This window comes from Monocercomonoides exilis, assembly GCF_001643675.1.
Source record: "Monocercomonoides exilis strain PA203 chromosome Unknown scaffold5-2102611, whole genome shotgun sequence".
NCBI classification, from domain to species: domain Eukaryota; phylum Preaxostyla; order Oxymonadida; family Polymastigidae; genus Monocercomonoides; species Monocercomonoides exilis.
The window spans coordinates 179,311-203,191 of NW_027150550.1; the positions used below are offsets into that span (position 1 = coordinate 179,311).

At 37.4% G+C, this 23,881-nt stretch overlaps 4 protein-coding genes across 4 annotated transcripts; all 4 read left to right on the forward strand.

The window, feature by feature from the left end:
- Window positions 1-1,157: 1,157 nt before the first annotated feature.
- MONOS_7050 (uncharacterized protein) lies at window positions 1,158-15,559 on the forward strand (the record flags this gene model as incomplete). Its single annotated transcript, XM_067877345.1, has 3 exons — window positions 1,158-1,242; window positions 1,309-2,585; window positions 2,727-15,559. 3 exons carry the CDS (start codon window positions 1,158-1,160, stop codon window positions 15,171-15,173), a joined length of 13,809 nt encoding a protein of 4,602 aa, XP_067734110.1. The 3' UTR covers window positions 15,174-15,559.
- A 4,578-nt stretch (window positions 15,560-20,137) lies between these two features.
- MONOS_17043 (uncharacterized protein) lies at window positions 20,138-20,482 on the forward strand (the record flags this gene model as incomplete). The annotated part of the gene is made up of 1 exon (XM_067869924.1): window positions 20,138-20,482. One exon carries the CDS (start codon window positions 20,138-20,140, stop codon window positions 20,480-20,482), a length of 345 nt encoding a protein of 114 aa, XP_067734111.1.
- Window positions 20,483-21,818: 1,336 nt separating this feature from the next.
- Window positions 21,819-22,766, forward strand: MONOS_13544 (uncharacterized protein; the record flags this gene model as incomplete). The annotated part of the gene is made up of 2 exons (XM_067866256.1): window positions 21,819-22,039; window positions 22,235-22,766. 2 exons carry the CDS (start codon window positions 21,819-21,821, stop codon window positions 22,764-22,766), a joined length of 753 nt encoding a protein of 250 aa, XP_067734112.1.
- Window positions 22,767-22,814: 48 nt separating this feature from the next.
- On the forward strand, window positions 22,815-23,315 carry MONOS_13543 (uncharacterized protein; the record flags this gene model as incomplete). The annotated part of the gene is made up of 1 exon (XM_067866255.1): window positions 22,815-23,315. One exon carries the CDS (start codon window positions 22,815-22,817, stop codon window positions 23,313-23,315), a length of 501 nt encoding a protein of 166 aa, XP_067734113.1.
- Window positions 23,316-23,881: the final 566 nt, after the last annotated feature.

Consider the following 23,881-nt stretch of genomic DNA (forward strand, 5'->3'; position numbering starts at 1 on the left):
GACAAAAGATAATGAAGTTGTATGCAAAGTTGCCATCGTAAGAATATATTCTTCCAAATTTGATATTAATCTATCAGTATTTTGAATATCACAAGTGAGGTTTGTTGGATCATTGATACACAGAGAGCTATACGCACTTAATAATTCACGCACATATGCATCTTTTCTTTCAAACGAAGAATTTGCTGCAGTCATGTATGTTTGCTCGTTAAGAAGCCTAGAAAGATTTGCAAACGCATCATTCACCTTTTGTTTGTCCAATTGATTGCTAGCGAAAAGTGTATCGAAGAATTTTATCCATCCACTAGAATTATTTTTAATTTTTGCATAATTAACAATAAGAGTAAAAAAATCTCTCAAGGAACTATAAAGATCGTCTTCTCTCAGAGGAGAAGTTATCTCTTTTGATCTGATAATATCTGGTATTCGATTCAAAATGTTAACCTTCAATTCCCATTTTTCTAGAAGATTATGAACAGAATAAATTCTACCTCCAAATTGTTCAAACATAGCGCATTCAACAATACTGCTATTCTGAAGACTCTTTATCATCGAATAGTTTGGATCTTTTTTATCAACATAGGTGCAATGAAAACTGGTAGGATTATAATAAGAAATATCTTTAATATTCAATTGACAATTACAATCTTCATCGATTTGAATGGATGTAATTGATTGAAGAACAACAACTTAAAAAAAGATAAAGCCAAATTTATTGTTGGACATTTTCAAAAAATAGATAAACAGCAAACTTAAACGAGAGATCAATGAAGATATTTGCAATTCATCATAATTATTTTTTTCGTTTCCTTGACTTTGCCCCAAAAGCGTTAAAAGCAGCACATACATAAAAATTAATTTCATCCTAATATATTTAGCAATAATTTTAAAAAAGAACCCATAAAAAGTCGAAAGGAAAAATTGAAGCAAGCTTATCTTGATAAATTGAATGTTATTCGACAAAAATATTTAGAAAATTTATTTTGAATTATGTTGAAAAGCTTCCAATGTTTTTGTTTGATTGAATTTCCTCAGAATAAGTTGACCTGACGAAATTTTTAAAAAGTTTGTGATGGGTATGTTTGGGTTTAATTCAATGAATAGACGAGAAAACCCATTGCAAATTTTTTCTAATTTCAAACCGTCACTCTTTGAAAATGAAAGTTTTTCAAGTACTTCAATTTATTTTGATTTTTGTTATAAAAGTGAGTAATTTGCAAACTTTTGATGATATTGCACTCAGTTTGAATTTTGGAGAACTTAATAATTGAATTCAAGATTTTCCATTTTAACTTTATAATTTTTCAGGAATTATATCTCATTCCAATACCATTGAAAATAATGAAACAACCGTGTGGGTTCGCTTCAACAAGGAAATAATGTTTCGTTATCCAGAATACCCTGAGCCAATAAATTATGCAGATGGCATTGGACATTGGGGAGAATGCCCCCTGAGTAATTCCATTGTGTGGACTACCAACGCGAAATTTAACACATCGTCAATTAAATCTTTAAGGTGCTTTGAAAATCCCAATGGAACTTTTGACAAGAAGATTTTGGGCATTACATTTGAAGAAACAAGCAGTAAACAAATTTTCATACATATTTCCGATGATTTTATCGTGACTGTCATTGAGCATGTTGATATAATCGACAAAACAAGAATTACTCAAGATAGTGAACAATGCTCATCATATTATTTTTATCTTCCAATGTCGTCTGTTCCAATAATCCCTGAGGATGAATTAAACGAAACAATGGGAATTCCATGTACAAATGGTTGCTATGATGACGAAAAAGGAGAAGAATATTTTTATAGTCAAATTGTTCCTATTTCTACAGCACCAACATCTTTAGAAATACCAATTCCAAATGATACAAACAAAATTATCAACATTGCAACAATATTTGACTCAGATATTTTTACTCCAACAGTTTCAATGAATTCAGATGATGAAAACGAAACATCATGGACCGTCAAATTGAATGCATCGATTTCGTCAAACGATTCAATTGAATCAACAATCCAAAAACCATTGTCTATACAGGACAATCAAAACAACACGTATTATGCCTATATCAACATGTCAATTCATGCACTTAGAAATACAACAAAAGTGCTATTCAATGCAACAACTATGAACCAAGTGACTCCAACAAAAGAAATGATTTTTAGGGGAGTCAATCATTTAGAAAGGCTTGAGAGAATTCAGAAGTTTGATGAAGGATTTTGCATGGCTGCATCAAACTCGGGAGGTTTCATTTTGAATGGGAATAGTTGCAGTATTGAGAATAGAAATATGGTTGTTTATTCTGGATCAAATATAAGCTACATTACATTCCTCGATAGCCCAGAAGGGGAATTAGCGAAACTTGAACTGTTGGTTTCAAATATATCACTACCAGCAAAACTGAAAAGGTCTGCAGCAATATCAGAAGATCTTGTTGTTTTCTCGAACATAGATGAAGAAATATGGACTCTTTTAAATGTTGAACAAAACTACAATGTTGAGGAAGGGCTAAATTTGAACATTGACATCACAGCTTCAAATGGAACGAAAATTAACATTGCTAATGTTGATGCGGTTTGTATTTTCTTTTGTATTTTCTATTTTATTTTTATTTTTTCCTTTCTCCTTAATCCTTTTTCTTTTTTCCTTTCGTTTCCTTCTTTCTTTGATTGCTTGCCAAAAATACAATATTTTTTTTATCAAAAATTTTCAAAGAATAATGAATCGAGCTTCAAAAACGATGTTAATGGGATTTCTTCTTTCAACTTTTCTCTTAATTCAACCGCGCCTTCATTCCCAAATCTTTCATCTTTCAAAACATCTGTCTATAAATCTGCCTACTATGATATATTTCAGTCATTGATGGGGATAGCTATTCCGTTTCGCTGCCCTCTGGATCAAGTGAAAAACAATCCATCTGGCTGTTCTCCACCACCGTCTCGTTGGCTCTCATATGACACCATGCGATTTGAGAGGACTTTTAAAGATAAGTTTATTTTACCAAGTTATAAAGCACCAAAATGTGGTAACATGTCATTAATCAACATGTTTTATTCAGTTCTGTTTAAGGACTCGGATGCCATTGATGATGAGATGTTCTGGACTAGTAAACCGATTTTGTGGGACAACAACCCACTCTGTACTCAGGGGATTGCACATTCTTTGAATAGTGGAAAAGGCGGATATCTTCCATTTGGAGATCTTGACAAGATTGATTCAGTTATCATTGAGAAACATTTGCCTCAAGCTCAACAGAATACAAATTCAAAAAATTCACACTTGGATAACCCGTTTCTGAGAAAAGTATTCAATAGAGCCAATGTTTTGTACAATTCTTCATTGAATCAGCAAAATCAAATGAAACCAAATCCATTGGCAAGCTCTCCTCCACCAAAATTTTTACAAATTATTCGGATAGCAAAAAGAATTATTGTATTCTGCGAAAAATGTTTCTTACAAATTATTGAAAGCGTTCTGAGACAGGCAATCAACTTTCTAACTTTTCTTACACCGAACACAAAATTGCATTCAAAAATAAATAATTTTGCTTTGATGATATCAAATTATCGTTCGAGCTTATCTTCAAATAACCGTCAAGAGTTCGATTCAAATCTTACATCTTTTTCTGAAAACACTTCATCTTCTTCTTCATCTTCTTTATCATCGCCAACTCAACAAATAAGAAGACAATTGTATTATCTTCCTTCAGAAGAGCCAAACAAAGGAAATGTTGTTGTGGAATTCAGGCCAAGCAGCTTCTCTTTTTCACTTGAAATAAACGGTGCTCTTCTGGATATCACATTGCCTGATTGGATTGACGAAGAATGGGAACTTAATCAGAAAATCGTGATTGAAGAAGCCAACGACGGAGAAGAATGCACAGTAACAGTTGACGTTCCATGGATCATCAATGTCCCAACAGCAAAAGTTACATTGAACGTTTCATTTGCAGGAAATGTTTCCTCATATTCACTTACAAGCAGGTTGAAGCCAAGCGATGAATCATCATCTTTTTCTTCTTCACGAAACCAAGAAGCAGCAGGCGACGTTCCAGACACTTTTTCGTTTAAGCTCTCAGCTGCCGCACTAACAGATATTAAGAAGGAGCGCGATGTTTCTGTTGTATTTGGCTTCTCGATGCTTCCTCTTTACACAGAGTCTCAAAAAAGCATTGCTGCATCGCGTAAAAAGCAATTTGCATTTAATGTTACAACATACGTCAATTCCTTTAATCCTCCTGCGATCACTCCAGAATTCTGCAGCACGTGGGACGAGAACTACTCGCAAAGTGGCTCCCCATCTTGGTACAACATTAGCTCTCTTAATGCTCAAAATGGCGCTGGAGTTTCAGTTGGAATAAGAGCACACGACAGAGAGCCAACAGTGACAACGTTGGATTTGTCAGTCGAAGAAGACGGACTGGAAAGGGTTTGCGAGTCATTTGTCACAACTTCAGTCTTTGGGAATAAAGGAGGAAAAGAAGGGAAAATCACAAGAACTCTAAAGATTGAGGTCGGATGGGATGCAGAGGGATCTAACGAGGCTGTAAATACTCCTTTGCCTTCAGTGTATCACATGGAATCAAATGGAACATGGGCAAAAGGAGAAGTTTCAGCAGACGGAGCGCACGCTGACTTTCGTCTCACAGAAGAGATGGATATTTTAGCTGCAAGTTCAGTTCATTCACACAGAAATGAAGTCGAAGAGGAAGTCTGCGTTGAAACAGAGAAAGAAGACAAGTGGATGATGTGCCTACCTCCGTTTGTGTATGTTGCACCAGAAGAAGCTCAAACATTGTTGAAAAATGTAAAGAGCAATGGAGTTCAGAACGAAGGGAATGAAGAAATGCCTTATCACAAAAGATATTCGTTCAATGAACATTACGGGCGTTTTCTTGGGAAAAAGAGGAGCGTCAAATTTATTGCCGAAGCTTCCGTGAAGGAGCCAGTTCCAACGGCAAATGACTTGAGAAAGAAGAATTACACAATCTCTCTGAAAGATGAAATAACTGGTTCATTGGATTCTCTGCAGAACATACCTCAAGTGGAACTGGGAACACCTGTTCCTTATGCAAAATTGGGAAAGACATACACACACGACGTCGTTTATTCGATGACTGCCAACAGAAACGAAGAGGATTCCAAAGCAAAAAATGAGAACAATACCACAAATATTTTAAAGACACTGCAATCAAAGAGGAAAAATCTTCAACTTCACGATGGCGGCTTTACTCAAACAGTAATTAACCATTCAAATATCGTGCAAATTAGTGATTCTGAGCGCATTCTGATTGAACTGTCAAACGAAGATGAAGAGGCAGACGGAACAATCAGCTGGGCCATTAAGTTAGGCACAGGCTGGAAAAAAACTTCCTCTCTGGCAGGCAAACAAAACTCAGAAATAAAAACTAATCAGGCAGAACAAAGCACAGATATTTTCAATAAAGGGTTTGTTTTAGGTGTATTTATTCCAGCTGATGATGCTTACGATATTGATGCTGAGGGAGTTGCTGTTATTCCAGAATCTACAAACGACGGTTCTTCTTTCACAGTTTCAAAGTCTGATAATATCGGTTTTTCATCCAGAAAGCAAAACACTCGAAATGAAGAGGGATTCTACTGTTCGATAAATGCTTCTCTAACATCTGATCATGCTGTTACAATAAAAGGAAAAGCTGACTTATCAAAAGCCTCAAGAAAGAACATGTCAATAACATTGACATTTACACTTCCAAAACTTTTACAGTCTCAACAATGCTCAAATTATCTAACAAAAGAAGAGGCCTTAGCTTTGAATTCAATAAACGACCAAATAAAGACTTTTGAGCGTTTTGCTATTATCGAGTTCTTTGCTTCCGTTGAAGGAATTAATGTTTCTGATTCGACACCTCCGCCTCTTTCTCAAAATACCATCGAAGAGACAATCGAAATGTATATGCATCCATTCACTGTGGTAGATGCTGATCAAAGCACCTACGGGTTTCACTTGATTCCGCCTGTTCCATTACCTTCTTCAAAACCTCTTCCAACAGAAATACTTTCTTTAACATCGTCTTCTCCCATTCCCAATCTTTCTCTTGTTATCAATGAAACTACAATCACACCCAACACTAATTTATATGGCTCGTACCAGGAAAGCGTGTCATCTGTCCATCGTTTGATGTGCATTCTGACATTTTCTAATGATGGAAGCGAAGCAGCAAATGTTTCAGTGGAAATGAATGCGTCTTGCGTCTGGGAAACTGAACAAGGAGCTTTTCTTCAAAGAAATGCAATTGATTCAGATGTCCAGACGATTAATTCTCAAGCATCATCTAATTTATCAACGAATGGTGAAACACTTGAAAATCCTCAAATAGTTTATGGTGTCTTGTTTGATGGTGATAACAAGACAGTTAATGGTGCTTCTCTTGAACACTCTGAAGATGGAACATGCAACTCAACTCCATCTTCAAAGGAAGTTACTGCACTTTTTGAGATTGTGGTTCCTCCGCTCATTCAAAATAAAACATCATCTGCAACGAATGATTATTTGAAAGATGTCAAAAAGCTGTCAAGAAATGAGAGTGCAACTCAAAATATGGTCAATGCACCCGATGAACTGACACTTGATGAAAAATATGAATTGAATCAATACTATCAACAGTTTGAAGGAATCAAAAAGAGGGTTTTGGTAGACTTCACTGTTCGTGCCGATGACGGCTCCTCAAGCAATGAAAATGATGAAACAAATACACTGAAAGAGCACTTTGAGATTGAGATTAAGCCTCTCCCGTTTAACTTCTACGAGTTCAACCAAGAAAAGCACGTCATGTTGGAGCCCACTTTTGTGTCACATCCTTCAGAACAGAAGGAAGGAGTTAGCCCTGATGAAAGTGAACATTCTTCAAATGGAAATCAAATAATTGATTCGAAAAGCACAAGACTTCACTCAAGCAACGAAGAAGAAGACGCAAAATGTGTGCGTTCACTTGGCGGAACAAGCCATTCAGAGCAGCTGCAGATATCTTTGGTTGTTGATTCTATTGACGAAGTTATTGATGAATATGCAATGGATCAAGAAGATACAAGCAACCAAAGCATAAGTCGGTATTGCGAGCTTGTTCATGGTGGAGTTTTACTGAAAAATTCTGAGAGCGAAAAAGGAGGAACAATAACTTGGTCCATGGACGCAGAAGTTCAGTGGGATCAGCCAGAAAAACAGCAACGAAATTCTGATAGAAAAGATTATAAAAAACGGTCAAACGAATTGAAAGATCTTGAATTTAGTGTGTATTTGTCTATGAAACAAATAGAGGAAGGCTGGCGCACAGTTCCGTCGATAATTTCAGACGCAGTTATAACCGAGCAATGTGAACGGAAAGATAAACGAACAGAAATCACCAGCAGCACAAGTGCAAATTCTGAAGAAGGCGTTGAAACTGGTGTCTTTGTTCGTAGAATTGAAGGAAAAGTATCAGAAGAGCAGGAGACAGAGATTCTGCAAAGCGGAAAAAGTGTAATAGTCAATGGAATAACAAAGATGGACCCAGCATCAAAAGATGAGAACGGAATCATCACTTCTTCATATGCAACAGCTGAATGGAAGGCTCGCATCTGCCTTCCAATTTACACTCGCCCAGCGTCTTCGTCTAATTCAGTGAATATTTCTTCAAATGATTCAAAGTTACCTTCACATGAGTCAAAAATACACTCAAACAGATTTTCTTATGCAAAGGCAGAATTTAGTGATGATGAAAAGAAGGAGATTAACGAGTACTATGCACAATTTAGATCTGCCACAAAAAGGTTGCATCTGAAATTCAAAGCAGAAGTTGAAGAAGCCAAAACAATTCCAACTCCTCCTCCGCTTACCAAAGTTGGCATTGAGGATTCTTTCACTATTGCGATTTCTCCTTCAATCATTTCTCAACTGACTGTTGATCAGCCAGTGATTGTTGACCCAGGAAATCCGAACGATCATTTAACAAATACAAAAGCCCAGCCTGTGTCATTTCCAACTTATGTGTTTTATCTGATAGCTGCATTTATATTCATTTTTATCCTTATCATCATAATCATTATCTGCGTTATAAGAAGGAAGAAAGCAAAGAAACAGAAGAATTTACAAAGAAAGACTCTTAATGAGTTTGAGATGGATGAGATAGAATATAATTCAGCTCTGGAGAAGAAGAAAACAAAGTCTTCGAAAAAGAAAAGGAAGAGAACTTCAAAGAAAATGCGAATTGCTGTTGAAAAAGACGATGATTGCTTTGATTTAAATATCGATGATGATGAATTTACAAATCCGATTTCAAAGGATGTCAAAAAGAATACCGAAAACAGATTAAGATGTGAAAAGAACGATGAATACTCTGACGAAGAATTTGAAATAGATATTGACAGTGAAGAAAGCGATGACTTTTTGAAGGACGATGACGACATGTCTATTTGTACTAATAGCTCGTTATCTTCAGCTCCTCTGCTTCAAGTTCGGAGATCAAAGAAGTCAAGTTACAATAGCGATTCATCGTTTTTATCCTCGCCAATCATTGCAGAACCTGAAGGCATTTCCACTATTGAAATCCAAACACCAGAAACAATGGAAATTGAACTGGAGATTGACTCTGAAGAAGAAGAAGAGAAACAAAATGAACCCGAAAGCATCACATGCAAAGAAGAAGCTCTGACAACCAAAGAGGAAAATGCTGTTGTTGATATCAAACCAAAACCTTCTGAAGCAGCTAATGAAGAGCACAACAGCGTCCACAGTGTATCAATAAACGGAGAACAACAAGACAGCCGCAGCGGAAGTCTTGTTAGCAGCAATGGATTTGGTACCAACTTTGATCAAAGCGATGACCTGGAAGATGAGGAAAACATTCGAGAAGAGACAGAAAGCTATTACACTGTGCAGCATAGTGAAGGATCTTATTTAAGTGATTCACAAGAGACGCTTGAAACAGAAGTGACTGTTAGCACAGACAAAAATGAAAAGAGCGAAGAAACAAAGAGTGTGAAATCGACTTTGTCGTCTGTTTCGTTGAATGCCTCAACACGCTCAGAAAAGTATCTTATCACTCGCAGGGCATTTTGGCAAACAGGAAACGACATTAAAAGCTACGATGAAGGCAAGCCTCATAACTGTGTGTCGCATGCAGATGACGAAGAGTGGGACTCTGTGCTCGGCGAGCGGCAAAAAGCGTGGGACGATTTTTCAGAGAATCCTTCAATTGTTCCGAGTGTTGATGGCTCCAAATCGGAATGCGGTGGGCTGTTTGTGTTCTTCAGAGATGACTCAGATGGATTCAGTTCCGATTCTGAAGACGATTCATCAGACGGAAATTCTTGGATCGATGACGAAGAAATGAACCAAAGGCAAAAGAAGGAGAGGAAGGAGGTCAGCATTACGGGCAATGATTATGTTGTTTCTTCGCTTTCGCGAAAAGAGCAGAACAAAAGAGATAAACGAATTTTAAGAGCACTGCTACAAAAGGAAGAAGAGAAGAGACAAATGGAACTGGAAGAAAAACGCTTGAAGCTGTTGGAAGAGGATGCAAAAGAAGAGACAGAACAGTCTCCATTCACGTTTGCTTCTTCATCAGCATCAGTTTCAGAAGTCGATAAATCTCCAAAGCTAACATCAGCAGAAGCTGCTTCATTATGCGCTCTGCAACTGACTTCAGATGGGTTGAATGACTCATCTGCCCCACTCCTTCAGAAAGACACAGCATTACCTCCTTCTTCTATGCTATCAATTCCAGTTCAGACGACTCCTTACATATTTTCTCTACAATCACCTGACCCATGCTTTACATTTTCTGCTGCTTCCAGCGAATCATCTTCAGAAACTTTACCGATTACTTCTTCTGATAATGTTGCTCCTGTCTCTACGATCGATCCACAGATACAGTTGAGTAATGGAACGCTTCCAGATGTTGAACCTGATACTTCAAACGTTTCAGGACAGGCTGTTCCATCACATCCTAATTCACTCCTCCAATCCGATGAACAAGAGGGACTTGATCTGAAAAAACTGAATGCAGTTATTGCACAGCTGCAAAAGCCAACTGGAGAAGAAGGAATACTAATCGAAGCATCTGACGAATACGACGATTACAAATCTGAAATCAAACAAGATAAACTTAAAGACGAAGTTGAACTTGAAGATCCTGAAGACAATGAAGATGTATCGTTGACAAAATACCGTTCAGCATCTGAAATCTTACAAGCACCATTTTACAACACACCAACTCCACTTCCGTTTTCTCCATTCATATTTCTTCTTCGAAAGCGATCAAAAACAACAACGTCTGTGAACATATTTGCAACGTCGATGATTTGCGGATTTCCGTTCAGAACTCTCAATGCTGATAAGTCTGCTACACTTGCATCTGCTGCTTTCACTTCTTTCCCACACAGCTTCTCTTCGTTGTCAGAAGAAGAGCAGCTTTCTCTTCGTCTTCCATTTGCTGCGTCTGTTGCGCTATCTGTGTGTGTTGGCTTGTCCCATCTGGCTGATATGGACATTAGCGATCTCAAAGACGAAGAAGAGCATCTGAAAAAAGAAAAGAAGCAGGAAAAATATACAAAACAAAAAGGAAGTGCTGATGCAGCTGAAAATGCTGAGGGACAGAATTCATCAGATTCTGTTAGAAGTGGATGCAAAGATTCGTCGGCTGATGGAGGCTGTAAAGACGATGAATCGGAGGAAGAAGAAAGCTATGAAACTGCAGAAGAAAAAGAAAGAAAACTGAAGTTAGTTCTGAAACAAAGAAAATCCATATTGAGAATGTTTTCACCGTACAGGGTGCTATTTGGACCAGAAGGAGAATTATGTTTGTATTGGGGAACAAACAAAGCAGAAGAAGAGGGTAAACAGAGCAAAGAAGATAATAAAGATCAGGAAGAAAGAAAAGAAGATAAATCAAATTGCAAAGCATCGATGGCTGATAATGAGACCAACAAAAAAGAAGCAGAAGATGAAGAAATAAAGATGGATGACTTTGAAGTTGACGAAGGCATGGATGGAGGCGGATATCAAGCATTGAGATGGAAGGCTCCTGAAATAGAGGAAGAAGAAGTTTGCAACCAGAATGAGAAACTTGCTGATGATGAAGACTTTTTCACCCTAAGAACGAGAACTTTGAAGCCCTCGTCTCGCTTTTGCCTCTTTAATCTCAAATTTGGAGACGAAGACAGCGACGACAATGAAGAAACACAGCTCATAATGGACGAACAGGCATGCGTGTTCTCAATCGGCATGCTCATCTTCTCAATCATCGAAGGCGTTGAGCCATTTCCTGAGCAGGATGCGATCACAAGCGGAAGAATGATTGAAATGAATGAAAGACCAAAGTCTATTTATTTCAACACGCTTTGTCGCGAGCTCAACGAAAATGCTTCTCAATCATCGTCCTCTTCTTCATCCTCTTCATCATCATCAACTTCTTCATCTTCATCTTCTCTAACACTCAACACATTTTCAACTGTGCCTTATCTTCCATGCATCGCTCCAAATGGATCGTATTATTCTCGTTGCTCAGCATCTTCCAATGAACCATCTGCATTCTTGTCTTCGTTGTGCACTATTTTGTCCCTATCTTCCATATCTTCTCTGCTTTCTCTTGTTCAAAAGTGCTGGAAACAGGATCCTCTTGAAAGGCCTTCTCTTTCTGAGCTTACAGACCAATTGAAGGAGATTGTGCCAGAATCGCTCCGTCCACAGATGACAGATGATTCTTCAAACGAAGAATATGCAGCGCAAAAGGCAGCTGAACGAAGGAAAAAACTGAAAGAAATGGAAGCGAAAGCGAAGGAAATGAAAGGCGGAATGGGCGAAATTCATTCACTGAAGGATGAAAGAAAGCAAGAAAAGATGAAAAGAAAAGAAGAAAAAAGACAAAAGAAACTTGCGCAAGCTAAAGATGAAGACGATGATGAAGAAGAAGAATCAACTTCTTCGTCTTCGTCTATTTCCTCTTCATCTTCTTCATCTGAGTCAGATTCCGACTCCGACTCAAAATCCTCACCTTCAGTTGCTCATCAACAAATTGAAGAGCCTAAAACTCCGATGAAGCATATTGAACCAGAAATTGTCTATATTATGCAGCTGGCAACCGCTTACGAATGCAGAGCGGAAGAAGATGCTTATCAGCAAAGGCCAAGCATTCCATTTTCATCAACTGAAGGCTCTTCTATTTCTGCACAGCAACCATCATGTTGCAAGCAGGCTATTCCCAGCGCAAGCGATGATCTCACATGTTCAAATGCAATTGCTTATACTGCCGATGCAAACAATGCTATTGATGTTCTTTGCACACCTCCATCCAGCCCAACAATGGAAGATGACACAATGCCGATATTTACATATCAGCCAATTGTGAATCCTTTGCCACTTATTAATGAAATGGACGAAGACACTCACAGCAGTTCTTCAATGGAAGCTTCGACTTCGTCATCGTCTTCCTCATTTCTTCAACCTTTGGAATCTCTTGATTCGTTGGAAAGCAGTTCATCATCATTGAAATCTGATGAAAACATATCTTTATCTGCTTCTTACGATTGCAGAATACCAATTGGCTCTGAATTATCCTTTGAATCGTCTCAATCACTTTCTCAGGACACTTCTTCTGATCAGTGCTCGCCTCAGCTTCGAGTCGTTATTCCCATCGACGAATACACTGCTGTTGTTAATGATGAACATACTGATTCCGCAAAAACAGTTTTGGAACGAGACGCAGACCTTCCGTCGTTTGCCGTCGAGGCATGTGGCGCTGCAATAATAGACTGGGCTTATTTAACTAACTCGGATATGCCATCTCCAAATAGAAAAATGCAGCAGCTTTGTGCTCAGATGGATGATGGCAATTTAACTTCTAGTCAAGAATGCTTTGCAGACTTGGATTCTGCTGCTTATTTGAGTCAAAATCAATCATCTGCACCGAATATGAACAGAGAAAAGCAGAAAGGAAAGCAAAAGCAGAAGTCTCAGAAGGCGAAACAGCAAAAACGGAGGAGAGGAAGAAACTTGAGGAGGAACTGTGATGAAATAGAAGACTTTCCCGATGAGTATTCAACATACGACTGGGTGAGAGATCTTCGTAGACCGACACACCCTTTCACTCCAACAAAAATTACTATTCCAAAGAGAAAGAGACAGGCTTCTTCCTCCTCCTCTTCTTCTTTTGCAGCTGCTTGTGCTGCGCATCCATCTGGAGCGCGCTCAACTTCGGTTCTTCCTTTTATCGCTCGGCCCAAAATGAACGAGTCAAGAAGCACGTCTCCGTCTCGAAGGCTGCAAACTTCCCCTTCAAGGAATCGCACTTGCCCGCTTTTGGCATCGCCATCCTGCTTAAACAGATGCAAGTCCACTACTCCAATGAAGCGTGTGCATACGCTTCCTTCTTCTATTCCTCCTCCTCATGAAGTTCCTTCATCTCCTTGCACACCTCCAAAGAGTAACACTCGTGCAGTTTCGCCTTCTCGAACTCACATGCTTCCTCAAACAACACCGAAGCATACCTCTTCATCGCCTGCTTCTTCAAGACGCCTTAATGTCCACCCGACTCCATTGAGAACTTCCTCAATCACTCCATCAACTGACAGAACTTTCCGTCAGCGTTGCTCGGCTCCTTTGTCAAAGCAATCATCTTCTTCATCATCTTCTTCATCGTCATCTTCTCCTTCGCCTTCTCCTTATGTTTCTTCTCCTCTATCAACTCCATCCTCCAATCGACGATTGCCTTCTCCATCAAGAACGCCAATTTCCAGTCCATCCAGCAAACGTTCCATTTCTCCAATACGAAATGAAAATGAGAATTTACAAAGCGATGCAAAGGCTCAGAGTGAGAAATCTGTTGAATCGTTTGGCAATAACAATAATTGCTTAGTTCTTTTCAATGGAATGGGAGATTATTTGCATGGGCAAAACGTTAATCAATATTGTCCGCTACAAAAAGTTGGGTTTTTCGACAAGACTGGCAGAATGGTTCCGCTTCGGCAATTGCTTCAGCTTGCCATTCGATCTTCTTTGGAATCCAAAATTAAGGAAAATGGAAAGTTGCTAATTGAAAATGATTATCATTCGCCAGAAAAAGATAAATCACAACCACAAAGAGAAAAAGCTCATAAAGTTGAAGAGAAAAAGATACAAAAGATAACTGAAGAAAAAGACGAAGAGGAAAACATTGAAATTTATTGTGAGGGTTCACTCGAAGCATATGAATGTGATGGCTATCGTTGTGTATTCAGAGAGAAATGCGGAATAAAAGAGCAAGTGCTTTCAATGAACATGGATGAATTTGATGATGGCACGAGCAATGAGTCTTATGTCGATGAAAAACGAGAGAAATGCAACGCAAAAGGAAATATTATTGATGTCGACACACTTTTACTGCGATTAGAATGCTCAACGAGTTCTGAAGAGATTAAGTGGAAAGCAGAAAACGAGAACAAAAGAAGAGCGGAAGAAGAAAAAGAAGATTCTATCAGTCCCGAAGAATACAATGAAACTGATACGTTGCTTTCTGCGCTTTCTCTTCGTGTTCAGCCCATACGCATTCAAATGCCGTTTTCGTTGGTATTGTTACAAATTCCGGATGATGCTTCAACAAATCTTCATCATTCAACTCGTGAGGAGCAGTATTCAACAATGTATGTTCCTTCAACGTATAAGTTATGCATTGTGTCAAGTCAATGCGTTTATGTGATCGAATCGTTTAATTGCAACTATTCACTTCTTTCATTGTCTGAAGATTCTTCTCTTTCACTCTCTTACTCCATAGATCATTCAAAAGTTTTGTTTAACTCTAAAGAAAAAAGCGAGAAAGTTAAACTCGCAGAACGATCATCTTTTATCGAGACATTTTTCACTCAATCTGCTACATTTTTAACCTCTCCAACTTTTCCATCTTCATATGTTACAGTTTTTGATTCTTCTAATCAAGCATCTCATTTGGATTTATTGCTGGAAGAAAAGCAGATGCTGATTACAACCGAGTCTTTTGGTGAAATGTTGCCTAAGAGAAGATGCTTGAAGAGAGAAGAACGGCCCATGCGCAATATAGCAAATCAGGACGATTATTTCACTCAAAATGATTCGAAATCATCAAATGATGAAAAAATGGAATGTGGATTTATTGTTAAAAGACTTTTTGTTCAACTTAGTTGCAAGCCCCAATAAAATTTTATATCAATAATTGAATTTGGAAATTATAAAAAGAAGTTGAACTGAAAAAAATGTATTTAAGATGATAAAATTTTTACCGTTTTATTTTTTGAATATCATTTATCAATTTTAAGAATTCTTGTATTATTTTTTTCACAAAATAAATATCGATTTTTTCTTTTTCCAACTTTTCTTTTCTTTTTTGCAATTAATCACTTCAAATTGTTAATATCTCTTTTTAAGGTTTTATTTTATTGTTATAATTCGTTTGAATTTAATTTTATCAAAAAAAAAAAAAAAAAGCGCAAATGGAAATTTTGAAAATTTTAATTTGACTTTTCTTTCTTTTTTTCTCTCTCTCAAAAGTTTTCACACATCACTGTTAGAAATAGAAATATTACTTTAAAATTGTGTTTATGTAGTCTGTTTTGGAATACAATGAGTAAAAAACCCGGGACATGGTAAAAAATCCGGACTTTTTGAATATTGCAACTGCATTTTGTTTCATTCAAATATGTTCAATTGACCGATATGTTTTATGTTTTATTCAGTAATTATTAAACATTTGGAGATTTTTTGAATTGAAAATTGTATTAAAAAACAATTTTTGTATATTTTCAACGAATTCATAGACGTTAATGTGAAATGGTATTTCTCAAATTGTCAAAATTGTTGATGTAATATTTTTTTTAAATAAAATGAAAGTTGATACAGACGCAACAGAAGTTTCTTTCTATCCAATGCTCAGTGAATTTCATCCTTTGTCTTTTCTAAATTCAGTTAACTGGAAATGAAGAATTGAAGAAATTATCACAAAAAACATTCAATTCAAGATTAACAATGAATATAGAGTCGAATATTTAAAAGTTTGGTAAAAAATTTGATTTGATTTTCAACAAAAAGAATTTCTAAACAAACTTATTAGTATTTCCATCTATTCGTTATCATCATGCTGTATTTTAAATTTTTTTTTCTTTCAAATTGAGTTGTATCTTCTGCGCTTTCCTTATGCTCACTTTTCCATTCATCTTTTTCGTAATCTTCGTCATCTTCATATGTAAAGTCGCTGTCAATTTTTTTCTTTCTCGTTCTGATGATTCTTTTGGCAAAATTGCGACTTTCAGAATTGGTATGGTGATCGTCATTGAATAAATTGTCTTCTGTTTGTGTGCATCCATCAATGCTATGTTTTTCATCGATTTTTGTATCCATTTTACACTTTCTTGATGATTTGATTTTCCGTTTTGGTGTGAAAGAATCAAATAGTTCCTTTTTTGCTTCATCTAAAGAAGTTAAGGAAGAAGATTTTGACAGTGATCCACTTATTTTTGATAGAACTTGAGAAGCTGCTAGTGGCCATATTCCTGTATTCAGAAAAGCAGTTTTAATTACTGAAGGAGTGGTTGCTGCGGAGATTGCGTCTGGCAAAACCTCAGTAAGTGCCTTTCTGTAAGAAGAAGATGAATCATCCGAAGGGACTTTGTAATTATTGTTTAACGTTCTTTTCGATCTAGCGAAAATTAAGTTATCGCATGGTTGTAGGATATGTGTCATGTTAGGAGGGAACTTTTTGATGAAGATTCTGCTTTTTTCTGCTTCACGAATGACATCTGAGCATGTATAAGTCGTATGGTTATCAAGAAGAATGAGAGCCTTTTTTGAAGATGTCGATTGGATTTTTTGATGAATGAGAGGAATCCAATTTTGAAGCATGATGATTTTATAGATTTCAGTGGTAGTCCATCCTGAAGGTGCAGGAATATAGTTAATATCAAAAAATTTTAAATTAGAAAATTCTTCTGGTATTTTCTTCTTTGGAAAAAGCAAAAAATGAGGAAGATGAGAGTTATCTGAGCATACGCAATTACATAAAGTCGCGTTTGAAGATTTTCGAGGCTCAGGAGGAGAAGGAGGGATTTGATCCTTCAAACAGATGACCAACTTTGCAGAACTTTCTCCGATTTGAACAGAAGATTCATCGAAATTAAAAATATTGGTGACTTCGATATTGTTTCCTTCTACGATTTCTTTCACTTCTTCAAACCTATTAGTCACACTTTCAGGGCTCTATGACCATATTTATGCAATTTCAAGTTGTCTTGCCAGGGCTGCCTTTAATATGGAGCTTCTTTGAACTAAATAATAAGATAATTTCGGATGAAGTTTCTCGTTTCCTTCTTCTTTTGTTGATTCCGTATTTAAAAAATTAATTGCCTAAAAAAACAAAGATTAAAAAATATACATATAAAAAAACGAAAACCATTTCCTGTATGTGCTTCATTCGAACTACAACTCCTTCTGATAATAAAGACAAAACCTGATTCTCAATTTTTTCCAGTTTTTCAGAATTTATAAGAGATGGTCTTCCTTCTTTTCCAACATCTCTGTTTTCCTTTTCAGCTGTTTTGCCTCTGTACCAAGCCTGCCTTGTTGTTGCTTTCGCTTTGACTGCAACATTCACTGTCAATGGATATGTTTTCTTGATTTCAAAAATTTTTCGAGATCTGGAATGAATTGTCCGATATGGGTGATTTTTTTTGATATCATAAAAAATTCCGACGTTTGATCATCAAAAATTTTCATTAAGGGTGGGGTTGAATCGAAAATATTTTTGTTTAATTATGCGAAAATATTGTTCAATATATTATTATTTTTATTTGCTTGCTGGTTTTAATTTGTTTACAATTGTTTTTATTACTTATTTTCAAAAAAACATAAAAAAATTATTCGCAAAATATCGAAACTTAAATTCACTGAGCAAAAAAAAAGTTTACTGGTTTTTTAAAACATTAAAACAATAATCACAATACATAATCAATCTAATTTTTATGCAAAAATTTGTTTTATGATGTTGTTGCAAAGAAATTTAGAAATTGATGCTAAAGATATAAAAGCATTTGTTGAAAACAATAATTTTCGACAGCTCTGGCAAAGCGATTCGCAAAGCAGCCTTTCCAATAATCATTACCTTCTTTTGAGTTCACTAATTGCTTGCTATTCTGAAATATGAAAGATTTTTGCTTTTTTTCAATTCCATCTTTCTCAATTCAAATCCAATTAGCTTCTTGAAAAATTTGCAGCCAATTTCCATCTCAATCTCTTCATCTTGCACACTTTCCATATAAATTCTATCTCTCAACTCGATGGATAACCCAAACAATGAGCTATCCCGCTTTCATTCATTTTCATTCATTTCCACCTCCTGCCCTGAAAACGACACAAAAACATTCAACAGATAAATATTCATATAAAGAAAAACAAATAAAGACCAAACTGCTCTTCGACTGTTTTTCTCCAAGCACACTCATTTCCACAACAATCATCATTCAAAATAAATCAATCTCTTCATTTCAGTCTCAGAATGGTTGAATACAGCATGGGATGCATCTCCACAAAAAGCATTGAATAACTTTCTGGAGGATCTTCTCATGCTGTGCACATTGTGGTGGATGTCCAAAGGGGTTTTTTCTGTTTTTGGTATGATCATCTCCTTTAATAATATTCTCAACCACCAAAAGAAGTATTTGATGTTTATCTTGTCAATAACATGAACATGAGAGATATGGGGCAGAGAAGAGATGGAAGAATATTTTTTGTGGCAGGGGGTGGGAGTTGGGTATTTTATGGAATGTTAATATTTCGAGAGGGGTTTTTGAATGAAAGAAATTCTGAGACAAAAAGATGGGGAAGGAACAGGTGGAGATTTGTAGAGGAAAATGTAGAAAATATGTAGAGAAGTTGCAAGGGATGATGAAAGAGGACTGATTGGTGATTGGAGAAATGGATTTTGAAGAGAAAGAAAAGAGGGCAAAGGCGGGAAAGAAGATGAATATTTTGAAGTGTTTGATTGGATGAGGGGTATTTTTTTTGAGAGGAGTAGAATGTTTTATAAAAGAGAATGGGAAAGAGAAGAAAAGGAGGGGATTGATATTTTCTGATGATTTTGTGAGCTGAACGGAAGAGGAAAAATGGAAAGGAAAAGAAATTGAGAAATATTAACAGTTTCTATTTTCGAAGCAAAAGGAGAGGAAATCGCAAAAAGAAAAGCAAATGATTTGAATAAATCAAGCTTTATTGATAAATTTCAGAACATCAGCCAAAATATTTGCAATTTGGGTTTTTGACTCGTTGCGAAATTAACTTGTTTAATGTGATGTTTCATTCAGAAAACAAATTCACATGGAATCTTCCCACTTCTTCTTCAGAAATTTTTTTGAGTTTTTGTGGAATTGTCAATCACCATAAATATTCACTTTCATCATCATCTCATCTTCTTTTCATTATTCCTCATTTTCCTCAACATTTCCTCAACATTTTCTTCTTCACCTTCTTCTTCCTCTTTGTCTTTGTCTTCGTCTTCTTTCCTGATATCATCATTAGGCATTTGATTCATTTGTATTTTTGGAGCCGACAGAACAGCATCATTTTCGGTTTGCGAAGGGAAATGCAGGGATCTAACAAAAAGGGAGTCAATTGACTTTGAGGGAATGTAATTCTATTATTTTGCTTGAATGAATCTGTCATAAACATTGCAATTTGGATTATTATCATTTTGTATAATCAACTTGTTAAATATGATATTTCATTCAGTCAGCAACGTCACAGGATCTTCTCATATTTTTCTTTGGAAATATCATTCGACTGATTTCACATTTCTCAATCCTCTCGCCTTCTTCTTGTTCTTCGCCTTCTTCTTCTGTGATATTTCTTTTCACTTCGTGTCAGAACAGACCGTCGACCTTCAGATGCATGTGAGCTGTTCAATCAGTGGCTTGATTGCACCTTCCAAAAATTATTTCATCCAATTTTCCTACTCCCAACAGTATCATCCTCACTGTCAATGCATTTCGTAACTTCGCTGGATGGGCATTTGAACAGCTTTCCTTTTCCGTTGCAGTTTATCCAGCTCTGCTTCAGCGTTTCGAACGAAATACATGCGCCGGCTGTGCAGAATAAGCTGAATGGGCATAGAAAGAGAAATGGTGGTTGGAGGGAAGGAGCTGACAGCAATATCGCACTCATGCTCTCGCTTTGCGATACTGCCAAGGAGCAAAGAGAGAGAGAGAGAGAGAGGAGAGGAGAGGAGAGGAGAGCGCATTAAAATGGAAGATGCAACGAAGGTTGATTTCAGAAGCAAATTGAGTTCAGAGCAGAGGAAAGGGAATCAGTGTGAAAAGCCAAAGGCGAAGACGAAGATGAATGAGAAAAACGAGATATCCACATTGAAAGCTTACACTTTCGACTCAAGACTTGCGCAGGCAACAACAGAAAGGAGGTCGAGGGACAGGAGAAGGGTAGAAGGAGGTGATGACGAAGATGAATAACAGCAGACATTTTTTCGCGTTCTACAGTACACTCTCATCTGTTCGGCTGTATTCTCAAAATACCACAGCCTCCTCAACATTTGCCACTCCTCCTTATTTTCTCTTGCCCTACACACAATTGTCTGCCCCTTCAATTCTTGTTGGAACTCCACCGAAGCCATTTACACCTTCATCTCCCGCCACAGACTCATCTTCACTCACACAGAAGTCCTTCAACATGACTGGACCAAGCTCCGCCTATTTATCGAATATATCTTCTTTTCATGCATCTTCAACTATTTCTTCCTTGTCGCAACCTATCCTTTGTGTGATTCTTAGTAAGATCAGATTGGGCAATGCATGTGTATTTGCAAGCAGCATGTGAGCGACGAGGGATGTGTTTGAGCCACAGAGCATCCTTCTGAACTGTGCAGCGTATGTGGAAAGAAAGTGGATTCAGGTGGGTGGTGAGGAGGAGGGAAAGGGAGTGAAGAAGGATGAGAAAGAGGAGAGAGAGGAAAACACTTTAATTAATAACTTTCAAAAGAGAAGATGAAATCAACAAAAGAGAATAATAAGCCTGTGAAGATACTGATCACAATTTGCTTGACTTTCTGCCTGAATTCAGTAATCAAAGAAGGATTCAGTAGCAAATCATTAGAACGCTATATTCTTTCTCAGCATTTTCATCTGCAAACGCATCATCTTTTTTCTCAACTTCTTCGTCTTCTGCTTCAACACCTTCCTCTTTTATTTCAACTTCTTAATCTTGTTCTTAATCTTGCTTTTATTCTTGTTTATTCATCATTTTTTCATTATCTTCTCTTCTTCTTCACATGATTCATTAACTGGCACGCTAGAAATCCCTCAGCATCCACATCCACCTCCACAAGTGATGTCAATCCCTCCTCCTCTCTACATCCTATCTGATGCAAACAAAGCAATCCATTCAGCGCAAGTGAACTTATTTTTCTATTATTCCTTTATCATCATCATTTTCTTCTTCTTTTTCTTCTTTCTTCTTCTTCCTAATCCTCCTCTTACTTCTTCCTCTTCCTCTTCTTTCTCTTCCTCTTCTTCTTCTCCTTCCTCCATCTCCAAAAGTTCTTCTTCTTCTTCTTCTTCTTCTTCTTCTTCTTCTTCTTCTTCTTCTTCTTCTTCTTCTTCTTCTTCTTCTTCTTCTTCTTCTTCTTCTTCTTCTTCTTCTTCTTCTTCTTCTTCTTCTTCTTCTTCTTCTTCTTCTTCTTCTTCTTCTTTCTCTTCCCCTTCTTCATCTCCTTCTCTTCATTCTCCTTCTCCTTCTTTCTCTTCTTCTCAGGGATCTGCGTCTGCATCTGCCTCTGAATCAGAGCTCGAAATGCCCCCCGCTGCAGCCGTTGCGTTGATTTCTGCTCCCTCCCCTCCGATTAACGAAGCACTCACACCTTCTCTGATGACTGCGGCAATTGCTGGCTCCACATTTTTATTGTGTCATCACAGACACGCAAACGGAGAGAGCGTTCTGGATCTACTGGGAGCTGTGGAAGTGTTTGGACTGCCCCAACTTGCACTAATGTCACCGGAAAAGACGTTGTCTTCGTTTGATGCTGCTTCTGCATAGAATGATTAAAACGTTGCAACACAAGATGCTTCTCATGTTGTTTCATCATCATCATCATCTTCTTCTTCTACTTCCTCCTCCTCTTCTTCTTCAATACACCTCACCACACTCATGCCCTCCGCACACCACCCCGCCATAGCCGACGTCATCAGCCACAGCTATCTCTAGCGCAGCCGTTCAGCCGCCATCACCACTGCAGAATTTGAGAGCCATCTGGCTGGTTTCCCACTCGAGCACACCAAAAGCAGGAGTGAAGCAGACAACACAAGATTTGCATATGATACCTTTTACGACTCAGTCATCCGCGAACAATCGGTGAGGCTGCGTGACGACGATGCGGTTTCTGATGTGCTCAGCTACTTGTCAAGATTAGTTTTCCCCACGCTGTTTATGCCATCTTACCTCACCGCCGGTCAGCTTTCTGACTCCACACGCCTCAAATCCGACTTCGATGGGGAACTTCCTCTATTCACTTCAGACACATTGAGCATGCCTCCAGATTATCAGAACAACCATTCCTTGGGAGAACCTCAGCTTCCGCATTTCCTCTCCTTCTCGCCTTCACTCAGCCCCCGCAAATTGATTCCAGACAGCTCCCCAACTGGTTCCCCTTCCTTCTCCACCAGCTCCACACTGCTTGAAGCCCTCTACCCTGCTGCCACATCCGTCGTTGCGTCTGTTTCCGACCAATCATTCCTGTCGTAGGCGCTTCCTCTTCTTTGCCCGCTCGATCCGCTTGAACCGCTCGATCAGATGTCGATTGTGGCTGCTTCAAACAGAATAGCCAGTGCCAGAAAGACAAGTGCGAATGCGAAGAGGAAGCTGATGTCTTCAGATGAGAAGTCATATGCACTGCCTTTGGAATTGGAGTCGAAAATGGCCATGGAGGATTTGAATAAGTTGGTTTCGAAGGATTTTCGTTCTTCTTCTACTTCTACTTTAACAACTACTGCTTCTCCTTCATCGTTCTCTTCCTCTTCCTCCTCTTCCACTTCCTCCTCTTCCACTTCCTCCTCTTCCACTTCCTCCTCCTCCTTCTCCTCCTCTATTGCTCACCTCATTTCTCACACAGTTGCCAATGAACTGAGTGTGAAGGCAAATTTGTTTCAAGAGGAGATTAACAAGCAATTGGAGTTATCGAGGAATACAACGAGAAGAATGACACAGAAAGTGCTGGAGAGGAATCAAGCCACTTCTGAGACATTTTCAAGAGGAGAATGTTTTAGAAGCGGAGTAGAAATGGAACGAAGATGAGGAGAGGATGAAAAAGGAAGCGGGAAGGACAAGTGATGAGAAGAATAAAGAGAGAAAATACTTGTTCGAATTAGTTTTATTCATTGATTATCGAGTTCATTGTATTTCGTTCAACGTTTGATGAAGAAACCGAATCGAAAAGAAAGGACTGATGTTTTGTGATGATATTTCAGTTGAAGAAAAAGATGAAGTGAAGAAAACCAATTGCTTTAACAGGTTAAAAGTTGTTAAATCTATTTATTGAAACAATCTTTTTAACAAACCGTTTCAATAAAGTCTTTCAAAGTATTTTTTATTTATTAGGATAGTTTTGCAAGTTGAGAAACTTGGCATTTTCCTTTTGCAGTTTTATTTTTTATTTTTCACATTTTTTTTGAAAGCTGGATCAAATAATTCTTTTTCACGAAAAACATTAAAAAGGTATGTTTTTTTGAATATAACAATAAAACAAATATATATAACAGAAACAAAAGCTAAATACTTGCAAAAAATCAATTTGACTCTTTGATCAAAAAATACCACAATAGATTTTATTTTTTCTATTTTTGATCTTTTTTTATGATTTC